Raw genomic sequence first — 27,273 nt, 5'->3', positions numbered from 1 at the left:
CAATGCATTCCATGTAATATCTTTATCCAGCTGTGTAATTTCTCCCCTTAATGCTGGAAACATAGTCTCATCAAAATGACAATCGGCAAATTGTGTCGTAAATGAATCATCTATTAAGGGCTCATGATATTTAATTATTGATGGGGACTCAAACCCAATATATATTCCTAGCCTCTTTTGAGGACCCATTTTTATATGTTGTGGCAGATAAATTGAAATATATACCGCACAACCAAATATTCTTAGATAAGAAATGTTTGGCTCATGACCAAAAACCAATTGTAATGGAGAGAATTTGTGATACGTTATTGACCTAATGTGTATAAGTGCTACTGCATGTAAAACAACATACCCTCAAATAGAGACATAAAGTTTTGTTTTCATGAGTAGTGGTCTTACAATTAATTGGAGGCGTTTAATAAGTGATTCAGCAAGACCATTCTAACTATGAACATAGACAACAAGATGTTTAATGTTTATCCCAAGTGATATGTAATAATCATTAAATGCTTAGGATGTGAATTCACCAGCATTGTCAAGACAAATAGTCTTGATTATATAATCTGAAAATTATGCTTGTAATCTAATAATTTGAGCAAGTAATTTCACAAACGTCAGGTTGCAAGTTGATAATAAACACACATGTGACCATCTTATAGATGCATCTACTAAAACTATAAATTATCTAAATGGTCCACATGGTGAGTGAATGGACCCACAAATATCACCTTGAATACGTTCTAGAAATCTTGGGGATTCAGTCCCAACTTTAGCTTGTGATGGTCTAATAACCAATTTGCCTTGAGAACAAGTAGCACACGGGGATTTTCCTTGAATTGAAGAATCTTCTGGTTCTTCAATAAATGACCATGTGAATTCTCGATAAGTATTCGCATCATTATTGATCTAGGATGGCCTAACAAGTCATACAAAATAATAAAATTATTTGGTTCATTGAACTTCTGGTTCATTTTGCATTGACTTCGATTGTACTAATACTTGTGTAGTACAAACCTGAAGATAAAACAAGTAATTTTTTCAATGTTTGTTTTCTAGTAGAGACATTTGATACGATGTAAAGATATTCTATACCATTGTCATTGACAGTTTCAATATAGTACCCATTAAGTCGTATTTCTTTGAAACATAGTAGATTTCTCCTTGATTTAGTAGAGAACAAAACATTATCAATAATAAATCTTGTTCCATTAGGAAGCATTATATTAGCTCTTCTAGAGCCTTCAATCAAGTCTACTGAACTTGATATTGTATTCACTTTTGCTTTCATCATTCTTATATTTGAAAAATATTATTTATGCCTGACAATAGTATGTGTTGTTGCACTATCTACTAAGCATATATCTCTACCACTGATATTGGGCTTATTTATAGCATAATGTGAATCCATATTCTTGATATGGGTGAGAAAAATTTATTTCTATATTCTTCTCATTTCCTTTCAATGAGGACTGATATAAATCAACAAGATGTTTGATCGTACAACAAGTACAAGACCAATATCCTTTCATTCCACATCGATAACAAACATTTTATACCTTCTTGATATCTCCACTATGTATATTCTTCCTCCTTTCTTGTTTCTCATCATTTTATGGAGGTTTGTGAGAATTTGATGAATTACGACCATTATAGTTGCGGTAATTAAACCGTCTTCTCTCATGACCACGCCTTTGGCTTCTATTACAACCACGACCATAATTATTATTATATCTCGTAGCATTCACTTCAGGGAATGGAACTGAACCACTTGGTCGTGATTCATGATTTTTCATTAAAAACTTATTATTTTGTTCAGCCATAAGGAGACATGAAATAAGTTCAAAATATTTTTTAAAACCCCATTCTCTATATTACTGCTGTAAAAGCATATTCGAGGGATGAAAAGTAGAGAATGTTTTTTTTTCTAACATATTATCATTGGTGATATTGTCTCCACATAGTTTCAATTTAGAATTGATATTAAACATTGCAAAATTATATTTACTTATTGATTTAAAATCCTGCAATCGTAAATGTATCTAATCATAATGAGCTTTTGGGAGAATAACTGTCTTTTAATGGTCATATTTGTCTTTCAAATTTTTCCAAAGAATAAGGGGATCTTTGATTGTGATATACTCTATCTTCAACTCCTCATGAAGATGACGGCATAAGAAAATCATGGCTTTTACCTTGTTTTGACTAGATGCTTCATTATCATATTTAATGGTGTCCCCAAGACCCATGGCATCCAGGTGAATTCAGCATCAAGTATCCACGACAAATAATTATTGCCCGTAATATCAAGTGCCACGAACTCAAGTTTGGCAAGGTTTGTCATTGTTACTTCTACTTCTTATCAACAAATCAAATATGATTATCTACTTTAAGACAAAAACGAGGAGAAATTTGTGCTTTTACTTCTTACCAAATATGATTGTTTGCTTTAAGATGAAAGTAAGGACCAATTCATGTTAATAACGTGGTGTAAAATTATGTATCAAGAAGCATACAATAATAAAACAATATAATTAATAAAGAGTAAATAGAATATATAATAACAATGGAGATTAGGGGGGGTGAAGAAGGAACACTTTTATTTCATATGAACATATAATTATATATGTGTGTCTAATATTTTCTCAATAATGCTTTTATTTATATGTACATGTACATAAATACTTGTAAGCTTAAATATTATAAAAGGATGTAGATTTAAATAAACTTAGAGAAATTCAAATGAAGTTGAAAATAATAAATAAATATAATAAAAAAGGGATGTAAATACAAGATTTTATAACATTAATAGATTTAGGAGATACATAAGATGAATTCAAGAACCACGGGAGAATACATTTTCCCCTTGCAGAGAGAAGCTTTTGGTTCAGCCAAACTTCCGAGGAATTAAGGCACGCTGGCTAGCTTCCCGCGAATTAAATAATTAATCTCGTACATGATTTCTTTTGCTCAAATATCTGAAAACTAAATTATTTGGAGGCTCTGGTCCGTGACAACAAACACGATCGAAGTCGGTCCTTCATGATAAATTCTGAAGTGTTGTTGAATTTCTAACATATAAGTTAGCACTGTATTGATAACTATATATGACTAGCTAAGCTTAGCTTGTAGTAACAGATATTAATTACTTTCTTCCCTGTATGTGGCTGATCATATGTCTTAAATTAAGAAATGCAAGCCCCTGCATGCTGGCAGTGGCCTTGGCATCTAGCAGGCTAGCATACCCTTCTTAATTCTGACCCAAATAATATTTGCTTCTTATATTTCTCCATACCTAGTTAGGTTTTTAATTTTATCTTCATAGATTTTTACATCGATGAGAGAGAGAAAGAATTGTTCAGCTTAGCCTAGGTAGCTATATAGAGAGTTATCATCCTTGTGGAATATCCCCATTAATCCAAGAAAGCAATTGCCGCTAATATCTCATTAATTCTGACCCATATATATATATTTCATGACCGAAACATAATATAGCTAGCTAGTTCTAGTGTGTGTGTGTGTGTCTGTTTGGCTCACGGTCACAGTCGTCAATCACATTCACAGCAGTTGCTGATGAGTTCACCTAATTCCCATGATCATGATCAGGAACAAGATCAAGAAGAAGAGATTAATCCACCGACACTAACAACAGCATTCCATACGCGTCAGTTGCTAGTCAGTTGCGCAGATCTCATTTCTCAATCTGACTTCTCCGCCGCTCAACGCCTTCTCTCCCATCTTTTGTCCACTTACAACTCTTCTCCTTATGGTGACTCCACTGAGAGGTTGGTTCATCAATTTGTTCGAGCCCTCTCTCTCCGCCTTAATCGCCATGCCAATCCCGCTAGGAGTACTACTACTGCTCCTCTTGTTTTCAATATGAACAGCATAGCTCCTCCTCCTCCTCCTCCTTGTACTACTACTAATACTAATAATAACAAGAGGATGGTGATCAGCTATGAGTCGATGGATCAGGACACTCTTCAGTCTTGCTATTTGTCTTTGAATCAGATCACCCCATTCATAAGATTCAGCCATCTAACTGCCAATCAGGCTATCTTGGAAGCCATACAAGTAGGGCAGCAAGCCATTCACATCATAGATTTTGATATTATGCATGGGGTGCAATGGCCTCCATTGATGCAAGCTTTGGCCGACCGATCTAACAACACTCTTCATCCTCCTCCTATGCTTCGGATCACAGGGACTGGTCATGATTTGAGCATCCTCCACAGGACTGGGGATCGCCTTTTGAAATTTGCCCACTCCTTGGGCCTCAGGTTCCAATTCCATCCTCTTCTTCTTCTCAACAATGACCCTGCCTCTCTTGCCCTCTATCTCTCCTCAGCAATTACTCTTCTCCCAGATGAAGCCCTAGCGGTGAACTGCGTGTTGTGTCTTCACCGGTTCCTTATGGATGATTCTCGTGAACTGCTCCTTTTACTCCATAAAATCAAGGCCTTGAACCCCAACGTGGTGACGGTTGCTGAAAGGGAAGCCAACCACAACCACCTTCTCTTCTTACAGAGGTTCCTGGAGGCCTTGGATCACTATACAGCTCTCTTCGACTCCCTAGAGGCAACCCTACCACCAAACAGCAAGGAGAGACTTTCAGTTGAGCAGATATGGTTTGGGAGAGAGATAATGGACATCGTAGCAGCAGAGGGAGAGGGAAGAAGAGAAAGGCACCAGAGGTTCGAGACATGGGAAATGATGCTAAAGAGTTCAGGGTTTAGCAACGTTCCATTGAGTCCCTTTGCACTTTCACAGGCCAAGCTCTTACTAAGGCTCCATTATCCTTCTAAGGGCTATCAGCTTCAGATTGTCAACAATTCTTTCTTCTTGGGTTGGCAAAATCATTCCCTCTTCTCTGTCTCTTCATGGCACTAGCTAGCTACCTGAATTGATTGCCCTTCTTCTAATTAATTTTTAAATGTAAGAGCTAGCTAGTTAGCCAACTAATTTAACACCTCAACCGCTCCATCCCACTAAAGAATATAGTTAATGAACGTTAATAGTTAGTTCTTTCTCTGCTACCTTCTTGCCATTACATGACCTTGTTTGATTTGTTAATTAAGTAATTATATGTTTATCTTTCTAATGTGGCTTTCTCTTTCTGTTACCCAGTACCCCACAACGAAGTTCCATTATCGTAATTAATATAATATATTAATTCTAATTCCATATATATTAATGCATATGCCTATATATATATAGATGTGATGGTTGCTATATGTGTGCATGCAATGCAAGATAGCACATATCTTGAGTCTCTAGATAGATAGCTTGGTAAACGGCCACCGGAAGGCCAATATTATGGCTCCCGTCTCCTTCGCTAGCTAGCTTCAGTACTGAACGTATATGTTCAAGACAAGCTTTGACCGATCGGTTCTTTTTTGGGGAGCTTAAATTAATGAATTAATTGATCATGTAGTTTATCATTTATGTATATGTTTAATTACTCCCTATTCTCTATGGTTAGTGGGATGCGGTCGTTGACATATGAGTTCTCTCTTTTTTCCTCAATACCTCCTCATATATACATCACTACATTCATTTAGTAGTAGTGATTATATATTTGTCTAGGTGGGAGCTAGCTAGTAACCTTTTACTTTCTTCGTTATTTAACTAATTAATTCAGTTGAATCAGTTAATTAAGTATTTTCGATCGGCATCATAACATGAGTATTATATATATTGAGGAAGACGACAATTAGTTTCCACCGAAAAATTAATTAACCGGTCTCAAAGCATATTGCAGCATCTTCTCTTCTTCTTAGCAAATTAAAGAGTGTTTTAATTAATTATTTGTCTGTTAATTAATTAGTCAGTGCAATATTGGGGGCTGGTTTTCTTTCTTTCTTTTTTCTTTTAATGATAATAATTAATGCATGCTAGCTTCACTTTTGATTGCTTTAAATATACTAAGGTAATTAATTAAGAGTACTGTGTTTTTTATTTTAACTAATTTATGATGCTCTCTTAGTTAGTTAGTTAGTACACTTAATTATATCTTCTCTCTTACCATTAATTAATTAAGGAAAGGAAGAGGGAGATGAGAGCCTAATGTTGCTCCCCAAAATCCCCTTGTTTGTTTGTTTTTTCTTCTTCTTTTTAAATCTAGCTGTGGTTTAAAGAGGGGGCGCATATACATGAGCTAGCTAGGTAGGTTTACTTCTTGTTTTCCGCAATAAGTCACCGTATATGCCTATTGCTGTCTTTCATATCTGAACCCTTAGTTACCCTAATATCTGTCCTTTGTTCCCTCAACAACAAAATCATCGAACTTCCCAAAGTAAACCTTTTCTTGCCTCCTCTAAGACCATGCAACCACATATTTATGATCAAAACCCTCCTGCCTGGTATGGATCTCTCTCGTGTCCTGTACTTCTTCTTTTTTATCAAGTAATTAATTTCTCATTAACAACCACTTCCATATTCTAGTACGTAGTATTGCATTCTCTTTAATTTGATCGATATGATGCGCCTACTACCTTTCCCACCATCAATTTTTTAACTATATTAATGTATCTTTTTCGTTCCGCCAACAAATTAAAGGTGTAATTAACGTTATACATACATACATACATACATATATCATTTAGGCATTATGGTGAAAGGAAAGTGGCCATCCGTGTGTCTCTCTCTCTCCCCTCAGCTTGCTAGTACTACATTAAAAAAAAGAAGAAGCTGGTAATATATATATATATATATATATATATATATATATATATATATATATATAAACTAGTAGTAGTGTACTACGAATTTACCCCATTTATACATATACCATAAAATTGATTGATTTACGTATATATGCTTGGCTTTTTCTATCTCTTATGATGTTATATATATGTGTGTGTGTGTGTGTAAATCTATCTTGACATGCATGGCAATTGGCATCGCATGATGCATGGAAGGGAAGTGTTGTGACTTAGTAGTAGAGAGTAGAAGATGCCACAATAAGGGCTCTTAGCAGCTGGTTCCACTGATAGCTGACACACTGATACGAAGGTCACAAGCATAGCATAGCAAAAGCAAAAGCAAAAGCAAAGCTTTTAGTTTGCGTGTTCAAGTTAAGAGACTGCCACTAAGGGCTTACCTAGGGCTAGCTAGGGTTCGTGCACGCATGGCATTGCAAGCCATGAATAATGATAGACAGAATCAAATTATCCAATCTACATACAATCCATTCAGATATATGTATAGCTTTCCATCTGATTCAGACATAAGTACCTCCTGCTGCTGTTGGCATCTGCTTTACCTATTTCCATCTATCACTAACATATTTGTCATTTGATACATACAAGACTATCAATGGATATATATATATATATATTAACACAGTTATTAAAAAAGAGAGAGAGAGAGAGAAGGAAATAACACATTTCAAATTGTTACCGTACGTATTGAATGAAAAGTTATGCAATCAACAAAAATGTAACAATTTGTGTTATTAAAAGTGGCGTAATCAATCTGCGCTATGCACTATTAAATTGTCGGTGGTTAATAATCTTCGTTCCTTTTGTTTTCCTTTTCCTTTCCTTTTTTTTTTCTTTTTAATATAGATTCAATTTGTATATGAAATTTCTAATTAGTATGTTTAGTTTTTGAAATAAGATTTTGGTATCCCTACGGTAATTGTCTCTCTTGTTAATTGAAAGGTATCGAGATTCCTTGACATTAATTTAGATTAATGGTTGAAATCTTTCATCAATGGGCTTGTTCTTCTATTAACATATAATGATACTAAGCTTGACCGTGTGCATGCATAATTAGAAAACTTCCTATCCTCGTCATGAAATTCCAGTGAGCTTGTGTAAATGTCCATTATTTATTACTTGATCAAAGGTTGTTGTTGATTATTAGTAAAGGATTTTGTCAAACTTTTATTATGTAATAGGTTGCAATTTATTACCTTCTTAGTTTTTGATATCATTGTGTCATGAAGATAATGATGTTTTTATCTAATTTATATCATCAAGAATGCCTTTCATAAAAAAAAAATCCATGAAAAATATTCCATATTGAATCCTTGTGATCAAGTGCATACACACTTTCATAATGATGCATATAAAACAGCCAAATAAACTTTTCAAACTCAAAAGTTTAAGCTTAATTTCCAGTCAAGCTGGCTACAACAATATTTTATTTTTTTTTATTAATTCTCTAATACATCTTTTTAAGAATGAAATGATAAAATTCAAAAACATGATATTTAAATTATCAAGACTCTGATACAAAATTAAAAAACTATCTTAACTTAAAAATTTAAATTTTTAAATAAAATCGCAACTAATAATTTTATATTAAATCTCTAACAAGGTTAAAAACGAGGTTGTGTCATGAATAGTTTTTTATTAATCTGTTAACACAAATGTGCTTTTAGTTTTAAGTTTATTTCTTGGGATATCATTTCATGTTACAAATAACATCAACTTTTTTTTGTGTTGGTTTACATATTCTCTCATATTCTTTAAAAAGATTTTCCCTCTCATACGTCCTTAAAAACTCATATATGCTCTTATACGTTTTTTTTTCCACTTTCTAGATGAAAGAAAATAATTTTCAAAAATCTAAAAAAAAATAATACATGAATTTTCATTAGTGTCATTAGTCGCCCATATATCAGGACCGACTAATCAAGTTCATTGTAAATGCCAAAATCAATGACATTGATTGATGTCATTGATTATTTCTAACCTGAAATAGCCAATTAGATTTTTCTTTCCATAATACCTTGGAATATTTCCGGAAATGTTGATGTCAAGATTCTTAATATCATCAGCTTTCACTTCAGGAATAGCTAATCAAGTTTCGTTTGATTGTCGATATCGACAGTAGCAGTTGATATCATTAACTATTCTCACAATGAATAGTTAATCAAGTTCAATATCCCTTATTTTCATGGATGATTATGTTGATGTTAGTAAACTTTACTAACATCATTAGCCTCCACATTCGGGACTAGCTAATCAAGTTTCGTGTAATTGCTGATATCGACAACATCGGTCGATATCATTAACTATTCTCACCCGAATAGTTAATCAAGTTCAATATCTCTCATTTTCAGGGATGATCATGCCGATGTTAGTAAACCTTACTAACATCATTAGCCTCCGCATTCTGGACCGGCTAATCAAGTTCAAGGAACGATCATCAACGAAGTCCATTAATGTAATTCATATTCTTAAATCAATCAAGTACTCAAATCCATTTTAATTTCTCGTTTATTTCACTTTATCCTTTCTCTTTGTGGTTTCATCCATAGATGCAAAGACCAAGAATTTAATAAGTTAGTAAAAATCATGACTCTCATTTCGACTTCAACAATACCTTTAAATTTGTTTATGGAGATCATTCTTTTTCTCACATGACACATTTAATGTCATTCCTACTATTTATTCATTTTTTTTCATACCGAATCTCAATTATTCATCGAGACCTCATTACTTCGATCCTAATATTTTTTTTTATTATTTATTTATTTTTATTTACGGGGGTTTACAGGGTGAGCCTGAAAAGGCCGCCCCAACACTCTTGAATGCCATAGAGACTAGTCCCATGTTGTCCAGGAGAGATGTGGGTCCCAGACCGCACACATGGGTATGTAGCCTGTTTGGATAGATAGGATGAACCTGATAAGGTTGCTCCAGTGCTCTTACTTCCAACTAAAAAGGCTAGACAGAAAGAAGAGAGGGGGCGTTGAAAGCCGCCTTGAAGAGTGAAGCATTGATCCCCTACTATTGCCCTGGAGAAGTGGGTCTTAGACGCCACATGGGTGTGCAACCCCGATTGGTGACAATAGATGTTGATGCTCACTTAGGACTTCGCTACCATCCTGGAGAAGTGGGCCCTGGATGCCACAGGGGTGTGCAACCCCGATTGGATCGATAGGAAGTATTCCTAAGAAAGGAACGTAAATTAAGTAAGAACACAAGTGATAAAAATATGCATTCTTTATTTATGTATTTAACAATGATATAGCTTAAGGTGGTTTGAGTGTCATGCATGAGGAAGGTTAGAGCCTTGTAGTTGATCAACCAATAGGGCCTTCTTACCTTTCAGAAAGGTGTTTGCATATTTTCTTAAGGCTTCCTGATTCCCCTTCATTGCAGCTACCCCTTTAACTGTTGGGAACTTCATGGTCAAATACTTGGTGCTGACCATTGCACTGATATGATGGAGCAATGGCCTCCTTATGATGGCGTTGCATAAGAGATGGGTGATAATGACCATGAAGGTATGTTGGATAGTCATGTTAAAATAATTAAGCTTAAACACGAAAAGGAGGCTAGAATTCTGAATAATATGTATATTATGAGTGCTTAGTCTTAACCTAAATACAAACAAAGTATATATAGGTTAAACTGAAAGTACTATTCTACCCTTAATAAATAAGACTACATAAATATTATTTAACATCTCCCCTCAAACTCACAATGCGGCAGCTACAAGCATCGAGAGTTTGCCAACCAGAAAACAAAAACGAGAGATGGAATGCGCCTTGGTAAAGAAATCTGCAATCTGCAAGGAAGAAGGAACAAAAGGCAAAGCAATGGTGCCATGTTTGAGATGATGACGAGTAAGATGACAATCGATCTCAATGTGCTTAGTGCGCTCATGAAAAACCGAGTTATGAGCAATCTGAATAGAACTCTGGTTGTCACAATACATAGGAGTAGGATGAGAAAAGGAAACTCCCATATCAGCAAGTAACCAACGTAACCAAACAATCTCTTTGGTAGTAGATGCCATGGCACGATATTTTGCTTCGGTGGATGATTGAGAAACAATAGATTGTTTCTTGCTCTTCCAAGAAATAAGAGAATCACCTAAAAAGATACAGAACCCGGTAACAGACTTGCGATCTGTGGGATCACTACCATGATCAGCATCAGAGTATGCACGCAACTCCAATGATGAGGTGGATGAAAGTAAAAGACTCTGAAAAACTGTACCCCGAAGATATCGCAAAATACGAAGAACAGCTGTCCAGTGAACAGTAGTAGGAGAAGCAACAAACTGACTAACAACATGAACAGCATATGCAATATCTGGACGAGTAATGGTGAGATATACCAAACTCCCAACAATAGTGCGGTATAAAGTAGGGTCTATCAAAGGTAAACCATCAGAAGAAGAGTACATTGCGTTAACCTCAATAGGAGTATCTACAGTCTTGTTATCAGTAAGTCTAGCCCGCTCAAGAATATCTGCAACATATTTCGACTGAGAAAGAAGGTAACCTCTAGGTGAGTATGCTACCTCAATACCCAGGAAATATCGAAGATAACCCAAATCCTTCATTTCAAATCGTCTAGCCAACTCTGTCTTCAAAACTGAAATACCATCAATATCATCACCAGTAATAATCATGTCATCAACATATAAAGACAGAATGATACGACCTGCATCAGTGCACTTAATAAAAAGAGCAGAATCATGACTGCTAGAAACAAAGCCAAGAGACGAGATCACAATAGAGAATTTCTCAAACCAAGCACGGGGTGCTTGTTTGAGATCATATAATGCTTTCTTAAGCTTACAAACATATCCAGAGTCATGTGAAATACCAGGAGGGGGTGCCATATAAACTTCTTCTTGAAGATCTCCATTCAAGAAGGCATTTTTAACATCAAGCTGATAAATATGCCACTGACGAATCGAAGCTACGGCAATAAGAGTACGAATAGTAGTCATTTTTGCAACCGGGGCAAATGTCTCCTCATAGTCCATACCATACTGTTGAGAGTATCCTTTTGCAACCAGCCTAGCTTTGTATCGCTCAATAGACCCATCAGAATTAGTCTTGATCTTATACACCCAACGACAACCAACAACACTCTTACCAGGAGGTAGAGGAACCAGATCCCAAGTATCTGTCTTATGCAAAGCAGAAAGTTCCTCATCCATAGCTTGCTGCCAAAGCGGATCAAGAATTGCCTCTTTATAGGAAGAGGGCTCAAAGAGACAATGAATAGAAGCTAAAAAGGAAGTAAATGATGAAGAATAACAAGAATAAGCAAAATCTGGTAGTTTTGTGGACTTACGAATGCGGATGGACTGACGTGGAGGTGGATCCACAATCTCAGATGAAGCTTGAGGGGCTGTAGATGAGAATGGAGCTTCAGGTGTGCCAGAGAGTAAAGTACCAGTACCTGCAGAGTTATGAGTACAAATTGATCGAACATAGGGAGAGGTATCATTACCAGAATCCTCAGAAAAAGGATCTATATGAATAAGATCAGATTTTGTCAGGCTATGAGTAGTGGATGGAATAGAAAAGAAAGGTATATGCTCAAGGAAGACAACATGACGAGACACATAAAGTTTCTGAGTTATTGGATCAAAACAACGATACCCCTTTTTACCTTCACCATAACCCAGAAAGACACAAATAGCGGATCGAGAGGATAACTTACTGCGTTCTACATGAGGACGAAGAACGAAACAAGTACAACCAAAGACTCTAAATAAGGAATAATCAGGGACATACCCATATAACTTTTCGAAAGGAGATAGACCCGAACTATGAGAAGATGGAATTGTATTAATCAAACTTACAGCAGTAAGAACAGCTTCTCCCCAAAACTCACTAGGAACAAAACCAGACAACAAGAGAGAACGAGCAGTTTCGACAATGTGCCTATGTTTTCTTTCAGCAACACCATTTTGCTCAGGAGTATCTGTACATGAAGTTTGGTGGATGGTTCCATCTAAGGCAAGCATTTGACAAAATTTATTAGAGGTGTATTCCCCACCCAAATCACACCTAAAACATTTGATCACAGCAGAATGTTGAGTTTTGATAAGAGCTCGAAAAGCTGTATATATCTCAAAGAATTCAGAACGATGTTTCATTAAATAAACCCAACAATAACGAGTATGATCATCAATAAAAGAGACATAATATCGAGACCCTCCTTTTGTAGCAACAGGAGAAGGTCCCCATACATCAGAATGAATCAAATCAAATGGTGAAGATGAAACAGAAATACTTCGATTAAAAGGTAAAGCAGAAAATTTTGCCAGTTTACATCCACTACAATCTGAAATGTCACAAGTTTTCAAATTTCCTAAAGCTCATGTGGATGCCAAAAATCTCAAACGAGAAGACGAAACATGACCTAGACGGGAATGCCATAAATAAAAACTAGAAGATGAAAGACTCAAACGAAAGGAAGACAAATCAACAGTAGTAGTAGCAGCGGCAGCAGCAGCAACTGACACTTTTAACTCATCCAGAATATATAGTCCATTCTCCCTACGGCCTGTCCCAATCAGCTTCTGAGACTGCAGATCCTGTACACAACAAAAAGAACCAGAAAACATGACTAAATAATCACCAGAATCACATATTTGACCAACAGACGCAAGATTCAATTTGAGTTTTGGAATAAGATAAACATTAGGGAGAGACAAGTGAGGTGTGACAACAGAACCAACACCTGCTAAGGGCATAGGAGTGCCATCAGCAGTCATAACAGGAATGGAGGACAAAGGGGACACAGAGGTAAAAGATGAGGAATCTGGAGACATATGATGGGAAGCACCAGAATCCAGGACCCATTCAGAGTGTGACATACCTGAGGAATTATGAGGCAACTGACCTATGGAAGAAGCGGACATTGCTTGTGGCTGCAAGGAGAGAAACTTGTGAAATTGTTCAGCCAAAGTATTAGGATCGGTAATAGAGCCTGGTGAAGCTACTGCTGCAGTATTGTGGTGTGGTGGTTTATAACCCTGAGGTGGTCGATGAACATTAGATTGTGACTGACTGCCAGACTTCCAAGCTTGATTCTGTTGTCTCAACTTAGGACACTGAGCCTTCCAATGACCTTTCTGCTTACAGAAACTGCACTCATCGAAGCCAACCCTTGTGTAAGGCTTATTCTGATGATTAGAGAATGGCTTAGAAGGTACTGCTAGTACAGAAGGATTTGAAGCAGAAAGAATTCCCTTTTCAGAATAAGACTGAAGACGTATTTCTTCAGCCAATAACTCACTGACAACAGAGTCAACAGAAGGCAGTGGAGAACGATGCAGAATTGAACCTCTAAGTCCTTCAAAATCATTGCGAAGTGCTGTTAAAAACTGTACCAATCGTTGCTGCTTTCTACGTTCAATATAAGCACCACATGCTTTTAATTCTGCCGATTCTGTAAGAGCTAATTGATCCCAAAGATCTGTCATGGCAGAATAGAACTCCTGAATACTCATATTCTTCTGGTGAAGAGCTCGTATGTCATTCTCTAACTGATACTGTTTTGCAAAATTTGATTGCGTGAATAACCTTTGCAGATGATCCCAAACCTCCTTTGCTGTCTCATACTTCGCCAACTGTGTACCTATAGAATGCTCAACAGAATTGTTGATCCAAGTAATGATCTTTGCATTGTTTGCTTCCCATGCATCTATCGAAGCAGTATCTCCTTCTTCAGTATTCTTAGGTACCACATAAGCTCCACTGACATATCCCCACATCTTCTTACCCTTAAGAAAATTTCTCATTACATAGCTCCAATACGAATAGTTCTTCCCATCCAACCTCACACTCACAGACTGAAGCGAATCATCTCGTTCAGTAGCCATAATCAACAATCACAGAGAACCAGAATGCAAAAGCAGCGGAAAACAAAATACCAAATTGCAGAAACTGAACAGAGATTGCAGAAACTAAACAAATATCTTCTCAAAATTATACGATTACTCCAAAACACAGAACAAATTTGCAGAAACTGAACGCAAATACCAAATTGCAGAAGCTGAAGGGAAGATGAAATACCAAAATAATTGCAGAAACTGACGAAATATCAAATTTTGCAGAAGCGGAAGACAAAATCTCAGTCCAAAATCTCAGTCCGAACCCCGGCAGGAGCGCGCTGCCCCCTGCAAACCCCCAGCCAACTCACCGCAGAGTTGGATCCGCGAAGCTGTGTTCGGGATTAAGCCTCGTTCCATAAAACCAGCTCTGATACCATGTTAAAATAATTAAGCTTAAACACGAAAAGGAGGCTAGAATTCTGAATAATATGTATATTATGAGTGCTTAGTCTTAACCTAAATACAAACAAAGTATATATAGGTTAAACTGAAAGTACTATTCTACCCTTAATAAATAAGACTACATAAATATTATTTAACAAGTCACACAATAAGGTGCAATCCCCACAGTAACAGTCAACTCTATTGCCCCCTTCACCGGCATTACTGATTTTTCTATCCCGATGAAGGGTGTTAGCACTAGAGCCATTTTGGAGGCGTGTATGCCTATCTTTGTCATTGCCTCTGCTAATAGGATGTTCACTAAGTTGTCGTGATCCACTAGGATCCTATAGACCATGTGACCCTCCATGACCGTGGAAATCACCAAGGCATCCTCATATGGGTGTTTAGTCCCTTGCCCATCAGCAGGTGTAAAGGTGATGGGTTCATGCTAAGAACTTTCTTGATCCATTGTAATTAAAATTTGATCTCTCAGCGTTGTTCTCTTATTACTGGTGACGCCTATGTTGGTAGATAAGCCCCCCAGTATGACAAGGACCTCTGAAAGTGCTAGTTTTTGTTGTCTTACTTCACCTCCCTCCCCATCCAGAGATGGATCCTTTTTAAAAAAAAACTGTCTGAGGTATCCTTGTGCTAGAAGTCTCTCCACTTCTTTCTTGAGAGCATAACAGTCCTCAATGTTGTGTCCTTTCTCTCTATGGAACTGATAGTATTTCTTGGAGAACTTGAGGCTGGGATTAGATACTGAAGTAGATTCTTACCCTTCAAAGCCATATAGATCTCTTTGTAACTGGTAAGTTGTGTGTTGGGACATTGTGGTGAGGTTGAGGATGAACCGTGAGTTATACTCTCAATCTGACGACCTCTTTAGAGAGCAAACGTATCTGCTCAACCATCTTCTCAATTTGAGGTTGGGCGGATGTACCAGCAGCAACATTGGCATCTGTGATATGCCCTAATGTGTATGGATCTGTCATATTGGTGTAATAGATAGAACCGCACGCCAAAGCTTAGTTTCTTGCTGGAGAAGTAATTAACTTTTTGTAAAGTTCCCACAGACAACGCCAACTGATGAGGTTACAAAAATCACTGGGAATATTCTAGGATGAATTATTCCTAGAGATCCTTGCACATCATTCATAGTGTGTTATACGACCTTCACTTCAAGACTGCACTAGCTTCTTCTTTAATAGATCTCCTCAGTGGTGTTAATCTCTTCCTAAATAAATACCTGCACAAAGTCCCCTGGGGGTGTTGGTGGGGGACCCTCCGAAGGTCAAGTCAGTACCAGGTATTTTTATATAACAAAAGACATTAATGAAAGTATTAATGAACTTTTATGAAGATAGAGAAGAGGAAGGGGGAGAAGATGTAGAATTAAGAAAAAAGAAGCAGAGAATGTGTTTTTGTCTCAGAGTATAAGGTTTCAAACCCCTTTCTATATATTTCACTCATTTTTTATATTACTTGGCTTGACCTGTGTCATACAATGTAGGAGGGGTAGAGATGTAATCTCATAATAGTAAAATAATATTATTCTATTGCTTGTACCATCACATCTAATTAATATAAGCATGGGTTGCTTGTTCATATTTAATAGGATGTGATGGGTATCATAATTACTACCCCAGATCCAAAATATAGAAGGCTTAGTATGGAGTTACCTTTTAGCTGTGCACTCAACCTGAGGGGCGTTGGGTTCAACTCACACACTTTTCTAGTAGGAGTTGGGTTCAGCTTGTGACTGTACTCAAGAATGGTCAGGGACGAACGCATCATAGCCCAACATGAAGTTGGGCACGGTTACATCCCTGACCCAACAGGGGGTTGGGCGTGGATGAGTCCCTGGCCTATCGTGGGGTTGGGTGCGGATGTGCCCTTACCCAACTTGGAGTTGGAAGCAGGCATGCCATGACCCAATGTGGAGTTAGGCGGGACATGTCCCTGGCCCAACATAAGGCTAGGGGCGAACACGTTCCTAGCCCATCGTGGGGCTGGGCGCGGATGTGCCCTTACCTAACTTGGAGTTGGGTGCGGGCATGTCATGACCCAACCTAGGGTTGGGCACCAGAAAAGACAAAGCCCCATTTTGGATTGTGATCTCGTGCGATGGCCTTTTAAATGAGGTTGGTTTATAGAAACCATGACCCATCACAATATAATGATAAATGAATCAATTAACCCTTTTAATCTAGAAAAGCAACAAAACAAAATTGCGTTTTATTTTATGACATAATTACATTATATATTTAATTTCAGAATAAAATGCTGGTTTAAGTCAGCATGATCACTCATGTTATAGACTTAATTAACAAGTGCAATATTTTCTTCTTAATTTGCTGATTACTTTCTGGCCCAGTCGTTTCCTGATAAAGCAGGCCATCGTACGTTCTAATAGCATAGTTATAGTCAAGCAAACTTGCTAATTATATATCATAGATAATATTTGTTTAGTGGAAGCACATTACGCTACTGAGTTTTATTTCCGTACCTCTTTCTTTTAATTGAATATATTTGAACCTTCAAACATAATTTTAACTTATCTCTTTTTATTTTTGCCAAGATAATAAAACTATATATATTATTTTTCTTTATGCTGAAGTCAACTCTTTATATATATCTGAAATATTTTTTAACTATTTTCATTTACTTTTTATTCCCTATAAAAATTTAATTGTTAATTATATCAATATTCATTTTATTTTATTTTTTGTGACTGAAATTTGTGCAATGTCTTCTTCAAAATATGAAATCACAAACCAACGAGCTGCAAGTAAGACCGGCCACAAAGCTGGATTCTTGACCAGACCACTGCTTCATTATATCGTAATCAGGCACACTTTTGCCTGCCTGCCTGCTCAGCATCGATATCCTTCGCTTTGATTTTACAATTTTAAATGCACAGCTATAATTAAGCATGTACCTTATCTTCACGTTCCCATACCTCTAACCCAGACAAATGGAAATATTGAACAAGTAAAAAGAAATATTGAAGTAAATTATTCACAACAGAATCACACACACTTTCGATTTGTCGCTTCCTACAATTTCATCCCAATAGTTATGAAATGGGGCAACTTCCCTTTCCTTTATCTCCCCTGGTGCTTAAGAATCCCGAGTGACACCCAGGTACAGGGTTTCAAACTTCATACAAGTTTTTGTTCGAGTTAGCTCCAAGAAACCATGCTTGATTTTCCTACTTCATAAGAAATCAAGCTACCCTTCAGCAAGAGCTCCAAATGCACTGATGCAAGGACTCACAAGCACCACGCATCGTCCCATTCCCACAAGTGTTTGAAGATTTTAATTTCACAAACAGGAGGCTTTTGAATCCTGCCGTTGTCTCATTGATCCTTTATTCATTCAATACAGTGACCGATAATTATATTATAGTGGGAACTCCTTCTGTAGAGCATCAAGATTTCGAGAATCACAAGCTTCCAACATGTCGTTCCTAGAAGCAAAACTGCAAGGCAAAAACAAAGGTAAAGAGATGTATGATTTCATTCAATTTCAGAACAATTGGTAAAACTTCATTTTCACCACCATACCTTAAAGAAATCCTCAAATATTGCCAAGCATTATCTGCCTTGGGATTCATAGCAAGTGCCCGAACATAGTATCGGATGGAATCCTCATACATACCCTAGAGGCAAGAAAATATTTCACATGTCTGAAAGTGGTAGTTCACTTCATGATAATCTACAAATAACAAGGTTCAGGCATTCCGGCTAGAGGGTTTTTTTTTTTTGTGTGTGTGAACTGATTCTGACTACAAAGGGATAAATAAGCTTTTAAGCAGGATTTGTAAATCTCTAAATAAGTAAATAACAAATGAGAAACAAGAAGTTGTGATATCTACTTATCTCATGAAAGCTGTAAAAGCAACTGAGTGAAGGGAAACCACTATCCAACAGATGCCAAAGAATCTAAGAACAGAATTATGAACAATGAGGCAGAGGTAAAAACCTGGTTGGCATAACTGATTCCCATGTTTGCCCATGCTCGAACATAGTTAGGCTTCAGATCAAGTGCCTGGAAGACCAGAGAGATGAAATCAACAAATAAATTCAATCAGGAAACAACAATCCAAAGTTGACAACCAAAAGAAATTTGGAAAACATCATCGCCAAACCAAAATGCAAAATCACCATAGCTGATAAAAACATGTGCAATTATCATCATGCTTGTTAATATATGAAGATGATGTGAAAAGCCACAACCATGAAACAAGAAAGTGTGGGAGAACAGCATAGAATGCTGTGCAACCAGGAAATACATACAGGGCAGAAAGGCTTTTAAGGAAAAAAAAAATGAACTATTTTTTGCAAACAAAAATAGCAGGAAACAAGGGGAGAAAAAAAATTGATCCTTTGAAAATACACACTTGAACCTCCCTAACATGCACACACTCTCAATTTAACAAAACAGGCTTAACATGGAACACCTAGGAAACCTTTCTGCCCATGGAATCAAAAAGTAAAGCAAGATTTGTTAGATTAGCATTATAGTTTCTTATTTTGGGAAAGGTGCATATGTTCTATGAGATATGGCAAACTGTACCAAAGTAATCCAAACAAACAACTGCTTTTAGATGTATAGAGATATACCTGCTGATATGCCAATATTGCATCAGCACTCTGAACACTATTGGCTTGTGTTGCACCAAGCTTGTTCCAAAGAGAGTAATCCTGAGGCTTGAGTTTCAAAGCTGTCTGGAAAAAAGCAATGGCTTTGTCATATTCCCGGGACAGATTGTACAGGACACCAAGTACTATGTGCACATCAGCATCCTCAGGTGCCATCTGAGCAGCTTCATTGAATAATCTAGCAACCTGCATGTCACGGGTTAAAATTTTGATGAGAACCCCAAAAGTCACCAAAGAATTCAAAAGGAAAATAAAAAAGAATTAAAAGATTTCAAACAGAACATATAAAAATTTAAAGAAACAAAGGTATTTCGGCAACACTTACATTAGCATAATACAAAGAATCAGAAAGCTCTGGAGTGGCTAGTGTTCTGTACTTTTGATGATGTTGTAGCCATCCATATAAATATTTCAATGCAGCTGCCTGCTCAAACTCTGAAATTTGAAGGCAAGTTATTTACCCACCTAAATTCAGCACCTCAAGAACTAATAAATTCACAATGAATCTCTATTTCTAGAGTTTTTATACAAATCATAAAGTGGTAAAAGAATTCCATCAGGATCTGTTATAATACAATCTTTATAAAAGCATGCCTAAAGAATACTACACAAATTTAAGCTGAAATATAAGTTGTAAATATGTGTAGGAGCAATGACCAACCATTTGTATGGCTCACACCAAGAGCAAGAAGCACTTCAAGATTTGTAGGATCAGCTTCATGCGCGCGCATCATGGCTGCAATCGCCTGTATTGATATTGAATCAGATTCATATACACTATTCTACATTGAAATCAAAGCTAACAGGACTCCTTCATGAACAATACAGATCAAGCAAAGCTTTTATATCCACAACAAAAAACAAATAAAATTTGATCTGCATATTCTCATTATTCAACTTGAGACCTAACTAAAGCTATAAATAAGACACCTAATGCATCCAAACAAAAGACCATAGAGATATAACTAATCAAACTTTTATTTTCCGGTTCCTGCAGCATAAAATTTTAATTTGTTGAAAACAAAAATTCACAGAAATATATACAGCTCAAATAAAACCATTGGCTCAACAAAATCTTACATGACTACTGAACCTAGTATACTATAGGTCTCATTCAACTATAAACAAGCAGAAGTGGTATAAACTATTTCACCAAGTTCTTGAAAAGAATGAGAAATCAACTTTAAGCAAAACATCTAGAAATTATTCTAATCTAACAGTTAACACCGGAAAATTGCCCAACCTGTTGATCATCATCATTCTCTGCATGTGCTATTCCAAGCAACCTCCAACCTTCAGCGTTATCTGGGTTTTTCAAAACTTCAGCCTCTAAAGCAAGCACAGCTTCACTCAAAAGCCCCTTGCGGAATAGGTCCTGGCCTTCTTTCAAAGGATTCGGGTGACCGACATAAGGATTCATGTCTGTAAACACATAGACGCCCCTTGAAGCATCTGGCTTCTGCTTGGCAACTACTTGCTCACTTAGGTACCTATAAGATATTATATATGAAGGGAAAAAAATTTACTCAAGCATTTGACAACATAAAGATAGACTAGATCATCTGAACTACTCTAAACAATGGTATTCTTAATAATGAGCAAGAAAAAACAAAAAACTTATCTATAGGTTAAAGCATAATGACAAATGTTACTGATGTGCCTATATCAGATTTTATTATGACTGAATTTTTCCAAAAGAAACTAGATGATTACAAAAAAAAAATTCCGAAGCAACTAGTAATAGACTGGAAGGGAATTGGACCTGCTACTTTCACTGTGAACATATGTAGTTAAGATGACCTTGAAATTGACATGGTTAAAAGAAAACAGGAATACACAGAAAATAGAAGATATGATGCAAAGATGCAATCTGATTCTTGATTTAACCATTTTTTATTCTTGAAAATAACTGTTGCCTTCAATTTTTATATTATAATTATAATCATAACTAAAACAAATTAACAAGAAAGTGTAGCACCAAATTAAAACTTTCAAGAAAGAAATGGAGCTTACTTGCATCTCATCCAGGAAGAAAATTACTAACATAGACCTTGACAACTGATAATGATTTTTAAAAAAAAAAAAAAAACATTGTTTGATGTGGACACTAGTTGAAATGCTTTTGAACAGTAGACTGGATGCACCATTACAGAATTGATACAAGAGACAGTAAAGAAACATGATCAGTTTCAACACTCAAAAATGTGATGCTAAATCCTAGACAGCTACTTGGTACATAAAGGAGAGCCACACACCACTAGACACTAGACTAAATATCACTGTCCATTATAGAATTGCGTCAGGAGAATTTGTAACTAATGAACACTATAACCAGCAAGACTGAAATATTAGAAGGGAGTTGAAGCACAACCACTACCTAAAAAATTGGATATGATATCTCCAGTTAATGGACACAAGCCATTGAGTAATATTTAATCTAGGGTAAAATGTCCAAGGGCCTCCTAAACTATTGGTCAAAGCATAATTAGTCCCTATCCAATTATTCAGCGTAGAAAGTCCCTGAGGAAAACTAACAGAAAAATTAGCCCTTCTATTAAGTCAGGATAAGTTCCCATCCAAAATGGGGTGAGTATTTCTCACGTGACACTAAATGACCATCAACACATGTGATTCTCACGTGAATTTTTGTGCCATTTGACAAAAACTAAACTCAAATTTGGATGGAAACCAAACTTAACATAAGGACTAATTTTTACCCCCAATTTTCTTCAGTGACTATTTGCCCAGAAAAAATTGGATAGGGACTATTTGCACTTTGACCAATAGCTAGGAGGGGCTGGCACATTTTACCCTTTAATCTACCACGTAAGAAATAAATCTTTCAATAATGTCTACTGTACTCACTCATCATAAGTATCTGCCCAATTATCAGTTGAAATCTCCCCAAAAGCCCCTTCTCCAACCTGTCGTCCAAATTCATCTGCCCAGTCATCAACATGCAACTTTGAAAATTCATTTACCCACTTATCATCAACAGGCCGACTTTGCTCTCTTTCAGCAGCAAACTCATTCGCCCATTGATCAGGTCCATGAGAAAGCTGAAAAACACTCAGATTAGATAGAAGAATTTATTAATAAAGGCAAACATAACTTGCTGCTTGTTTAAGCAAGCAGCAAGAAGAAAAAAGGAGATCATGCACATCAACTATATCTATCAATTACAGAATTCCTCTCTTCACAATTCTGCTCTACAAAGCCATAAAAGACTCCCATTGCCTCCGAGTTGTTGTCTTCTCTATAAATATCAATAAATGTCAAGCACAGTGGTCAATCTTTATCCAAAATGTAAAAAGGAACCCTAACTATGAGAATCAATTTGAATGAAATCAGAAGATTTGCCTCAAATTGATTGTGCACAGAAGTATTATTTTACAGACTTTGGCACAGATTGGTACTGGCAATTTCTGAAAATCAAATGAGTGAAATGAATAAGCTATTTTGAAAACACAGAATTGCTATCACATGTGATGCTGCTGTCAATAGCTAGGTACCCTATATAAATTGGTACACAAAAGTGTGTACTTTCACAGACACTTTTTTTTTTGTTGCTTAATTTGTTGTCAAAAAGCAGAACAACGAATTTGTAATCACACTTGCACAAGAGCTTTACTTGCCTGGTCACGTGCATATTCATCAGCCCAACGACCCCCAGAATATTTTTGCTGATATTCCGTTGCCCAATCCCCTGGTGAAGACAACGCAGCTGGCTTGACTTGATTGTCATCAATAATAAGTTCACCGCGACTCATCTTTGAGACGAATTGAAGAAACTTAGAATTCTGCAGGGCTCATCACATATGACTAATATTTCAGTACAAGTAGCAAAACAATAAAAAATGAAAGAAAAAATAAATAAATAATTAAGTCTTCATCATGCAATGCTAGTATGTTCATGTCCCCACATAGTAGCTAGCTCGTACTGTAAATTACCCCATGCACAAACCAGAAGATTCCAGGGGACCATGAAAGAACTTGCAAGCTGTGTGAAGAAGACTACTTCATGGTAAAGCATATGAACCTGAAATTTGGGGTCATTGTTCTGAGCTAGTGTGTGTGCAAGCATTCGAGTCTGTTCCATTGTAGATAAGTTTGAGATATTTGCACCTCCCATTTGATCTGCTGCTGAGATCAACTGTTCCTAAAACCAATAAAAACAAGTTATTGCAAGCCAGCGCCATGTCCAATCAGGATAAAGGCAGTAACCAGTCAATTATATAAGAGGAAAATCTGCAACTACAAACATCATGATTGGCAAAGGGGAAGGGATAAAATACTGCATAACAATAAGATAATGAAGATTACAATGGTAAATAATCAACAAGGCAAAAAGAAGAACATAATGGCCAAAAGCAATGTCTTATTGCATAGTTCTTTCATAGAGAGGGAGGGAGGGAGGGAGAAGCAAATCATAAAATCACAGTTTTTACAATTAAAAAAAAAGACAGAATAAGGAAATAATGGGTGAACGCAGTATAAGTAGGAAGTGAATGACACTAGTTGCCAGAAACAGAAATGGCAACAAGGCATCATTCATTCATAGTGAAAATAGCCCTATATTTTCACTATCTTTTCATGAATCTGTAACTTAATTGTACCATTGAATGATGGATCTAGGATAGATAATTTGGTCGTCTGGTGACTAAATTGTTGTGTGTAATCCCTTAGTACCTGCTCAAACTCAGAGGCCCAACCATTAGCACCATGCTGCTGTTCAAATGAGTGAGCCCAAACATTAGGATCACCATGGTCTATTCTGTGTTGGCTAAATTCAGTAACCCATCCATCAGCTTGAGGAGGACCAGGTCTCCGAGCAGCTTGAGACTCGTTCCAGTAATCCTCTAGCTCTTGGAACCTACCGGGTAAAGGTCCCTTAACCCGCACATCACCATCAATATCTAACGAAGACAAAAGTGCATTCACCTACAGAAGAACCATAATCAAAGGATAATTGCAGTTTTGCTAATGCAATCAGGATTGATGTTAAAGCAAAATAACAATTGGAAGTAGAGCTAGTAATAGCATCAGCTCTCCTTGGACAAAGAAACAGCAGCAGACCTGTGTATTGATAAAATCTTCACTCTTGTCAGCAAAAAAATGCCGGGCCATAATGCTGCTACGGTCACGTATGCATTGTTTGTCACCTTCAGACAATCCTAATGCAGGTAGTGGAGCAGGACGAAATGGAATTCCACCATGGCTACTGCCCACAAAGGAGTGCAAAAAGTTTGACAACACTCTTTGGGGTGGTCCTGCAATTTGAAATGTAGAAAACATAACCCAAAAGATATGCTCACGAGAGATTTATTGGTAGTTCTTGTAAAAAAAACAGTTCCTACAGTGTTTGGCTTGTACTAGACATCAAAAATTGTGAAGTTCTAGAAGATTTCATTCAATGCTGAAATTCTTCTTCTCGTGTTACTGTTGTACTCTCTGAGTGTCGTCACAGCAAACATGGTATCACAGACCATTTTCTACATCAAGGAAAACCTTTTAATAAATGAATCAAAAGGAGGGCAGCTGTGGGATCCTCGTGAAAGAAGTATTATCCTTTACATTCGAAATTTAGTTCCACAGTAATTCGTGTAAATGAAATCATGACATCCTAAATTTTAGTTCCATGCCTTAACCACAATGGCATCCATTTCAAAGGCTTTCCAGATGTAGTATGTATATTAATATGCAAAACTTGCAATAGATAAATGAGTTTTGAATCTTCAACTACTCTATCCTCAACCCATTTACATTGCATCACGCACATCCTATTCTACTTCAACAGTCTAGGACGCACTGAGTCTAATGAAAATAATATTTTTCCCTTATGAATTTGATTATCGTTTATAGTACAACTTGTTAGCCACTTGCAGCTCATCATCTAGACTGTAGCAAGAAGTTAATTATTTAACTATAAGTAATGTTAAGTAGTTACCGTCCAAAGTTGGTTGAAGCTGAGGAGGAGGTAGGCCGTGATCCAATAGAGCAGGAGGAGGAGGAGGACCAGAGCGCTGAATCTCATCCCAAGCATTGGCAAATCCATTCTGATCAGAAGTGCGAAAGCGACGAAGAAATTCTGAACCCTAAACCCAGAAGAAAAAAAAATCAGAGAGTTGTGAAGCAAAATTAGACACTTTATTTTCTATTTTTTAATTTTCCATAAATTAAACAAGAAGAAGAAGAGACCTGAGAAGTAGGATGCTGAGAAAAGGAGTGATCAAAGTCAGCTCCAGGGAGTCCTCTCAAGCGGTCCTCAGCAGTGGCATCCTGGTACAACGGAGGCTCTGTAGCTGTGGTTGTAGAGGTTGGAATTTCCTTCAGCCCTTCCTGTGTTTTTTTTTTAAGGAAAAAGAAAGACAAATCTCAAAAAATGAGTGCTAGCAACTAATAAGTTCAAAAAAGAAGAAAGACATTTAGGTGGAGGGAAAAAAAAACAGAAGCAGAGGCAGAGGTGTAGTGTAGCGTAGCGTAGCGTAGGAGAAAAAAGAAGATGAATTGTTAGAAAAAGGAAAGGGGTAAAAACCAGAGGCTTGGAAGAGGAACCGATAAGAGCATTGGCGAGAGCACCGAGAGGATTAGATGATGAAGAGGAAGAACCTGGAACAGCACAGGCTGCTGCTCCTGTTACAAGCTCTCGCATCGCCATCTTCTTCTTCTTTTGCGATTTTGAAGAAAACTAATTAAGTAATAAGTTAAAGGCGGTGGGGAATGAATGTTCACCCACACCGGTATGACTCACATTGGGTAATAAGCTAAAGAGTATGTAAAATTTATTGTTGATTCATTATGTATTTGTCTGTGAATTACAAATTCACAGTATATTTTTTATTTTATGTTTTTTTTTATACTTATTTTTTACACTTTTACTTTTTTTTTTCATTTAATTTTTTACACTTTTACTTTTTTTTTTCATTTAATTTTTTGCACTTTTTCTTTTTTTTTTTCACTTATTTTTCTCACTCATGTGTATTACTTTCTCTTTTTTTTTTCTATAGTATTTTTTTTTTCAAAATTATCTTTATCAATTTTACTTTTTTAATATTGAACTGATTAAAAATTTTAATTTGTAATTTTTTTTCACTCCCACTGTATTAATTTTTTCTTTTTTTCACTTTTTTTAAATTTTTGTTATTATTTTTTTAAATTTTTTTTTGTTTATTTTTTTTTAATATTGATGCAATTGAAAATTAAGTTTTGTAATTTATTTATTTTTATTTTGCCTTTTTACGGGGTTAAAATGGTTTATCTATTTGCTAGGGTAACCCAAGTTGTTCCAATTTACAAGTTTAGTGGGATTTTTTTTCTTTTTAATTGAACTTGAATTTGTTATCGTTTATCTTATATAGTTAAAAATAATAGTTTCAGAAAAAAAAAAAAAAAACCATTATACATAAAGCTAAAACAAGTGGGGAAAGTATTGTAGCTTTCCTCACATGTTACTGTGGATTGCTATAGTACTTTTTCATTTTTTTTCTTTTGTTTTTTTGTCCTTTTTTGTCCCAAAATTATGCTACAGTGTTTCCAACATGATTTTTTTTTCCTTTTTTGTGTTTTTTTTTGTTATAGTTTTTTTTCTAAAATTGGCTCTATCGATTTTATTTTTTTA

General features: G+C 36.3%; 2 protein-coding genes across 3 annotated transcripts; one reads left to right on the top strand and one right to left on the bottom strand.

The window, feature by feature from the left end:
* Positions 1-3,419: 3,419 nt before the first annotated feature.
* LOC7457676 (scarecrow-like protein 18) lies at positions 3,420-5,099 on the top strand. Its single transcript, XM_002300563.3, has one exon. The coding sequence runs from the start codon at positions 3,571-3,573 to the stop codon at positions 4,885-4,887; it is 1,317 nt and encodes a 438-aa protein (XP_002300599.1). The 5' UTR covers positions 3,420-3,570; the 3' UTR covers positions 4,888-5,099.
* Positions 5,100-17,972: 12,873 nt separating this feature from the next.
* Positions 17,973-26,386, bottom strand: LOC7471722 (peroxisome biogenesis protein 5). 2 transcript variants are annotated; one of them, XM_024593632.2, is made up of 15 exons: positions 26,191-26,386; positions 25,854-25,994; positions 25,603-25,750; positions 24,732-24,925; positions 24,345-24,596; positions 23,695-23,808; positions 23,291-23,455; positions 22,521-22,714; positions 20,899-21,145; positions 20,317-20,401; positions 19,981-20,090; positions 19,617-19,841; positions 18,976-19,041; positions 18,558-18,652; positions 17,973-18,472 (listed from the first exon to the last, which is right to left on the bottom strand). In XM_024593632.2, exons 1-15 carry the CDS (start codon positions 26,311-26,313, stop codon positions 18,394-18,396), a joined length of 2,238 nt encoding a protein of 745 aa, XP_024449400.2. In that variant the 5' UTR covers positions 26,314-26,386; the 3' UTR covers positions 17,973-18,393. The 2 variants fall into 2 exon arrangements, with proteins under 2 accessions (XP_024449400.2, XP_024449399.2); XM_024593631.2 differs by having other exon boundaries at positions 23,695-23,814; positions 26,191-26,385.
* Positions 26,387-27,273: the final 887 nt, after the last annotated feature.

The sequence above is a fragment of the Populus trichocarpa genome, chromosome 1, assembly GCF_000002775.5.
Source record: "Populus trichocarpa isolate Nisqually-1 chromosome 1, P.trichocarpa_v4.1, whole genome shotgun sequence".
Taxonomy (NCBI): domain Eukaryota; kingdom Viridiplantae; phylum Streptophyta; class Magnoliopsida; order Malpighiales; family Salicaceae; genus Populus; species Populus trichocarpa.
The sequence above is the reverse complement of the archived record's forward strand: the minus strand, read 5'-3'. Positions and strand labels throughout refer to the sequence as shown.

Coding starts and splice junctions, on each gene's coding strand:
- LOC7471722 (XM_024593631.2), bottom strand. CDS start 26,313: ATGGCGATGCGAGAGCTTGTAACAGGAGCAGCAGCCTGTGCTGTTCCA. Junction 23,456..23,694: donor ACAATGACCCCAAATTTCAG/GTTCATATGCTT, acceptor TGAGCCCTGCAG/AATTCTAAGTTTCTTCAATT. Junction 18,653..18,975: donor GAATCAGTTATGCCAACCAG/GTTTTTACCTCT, acceptor TCTTGCCTCTAG/GGTATGTATGAGGATTCCAT.
- LOC7457676 (XM_002300563.3), top strand. CDS start 3,571: ATGAGTTCACCTAATTCCCATGATCATGATCAGGAACAAGATCAAGAA.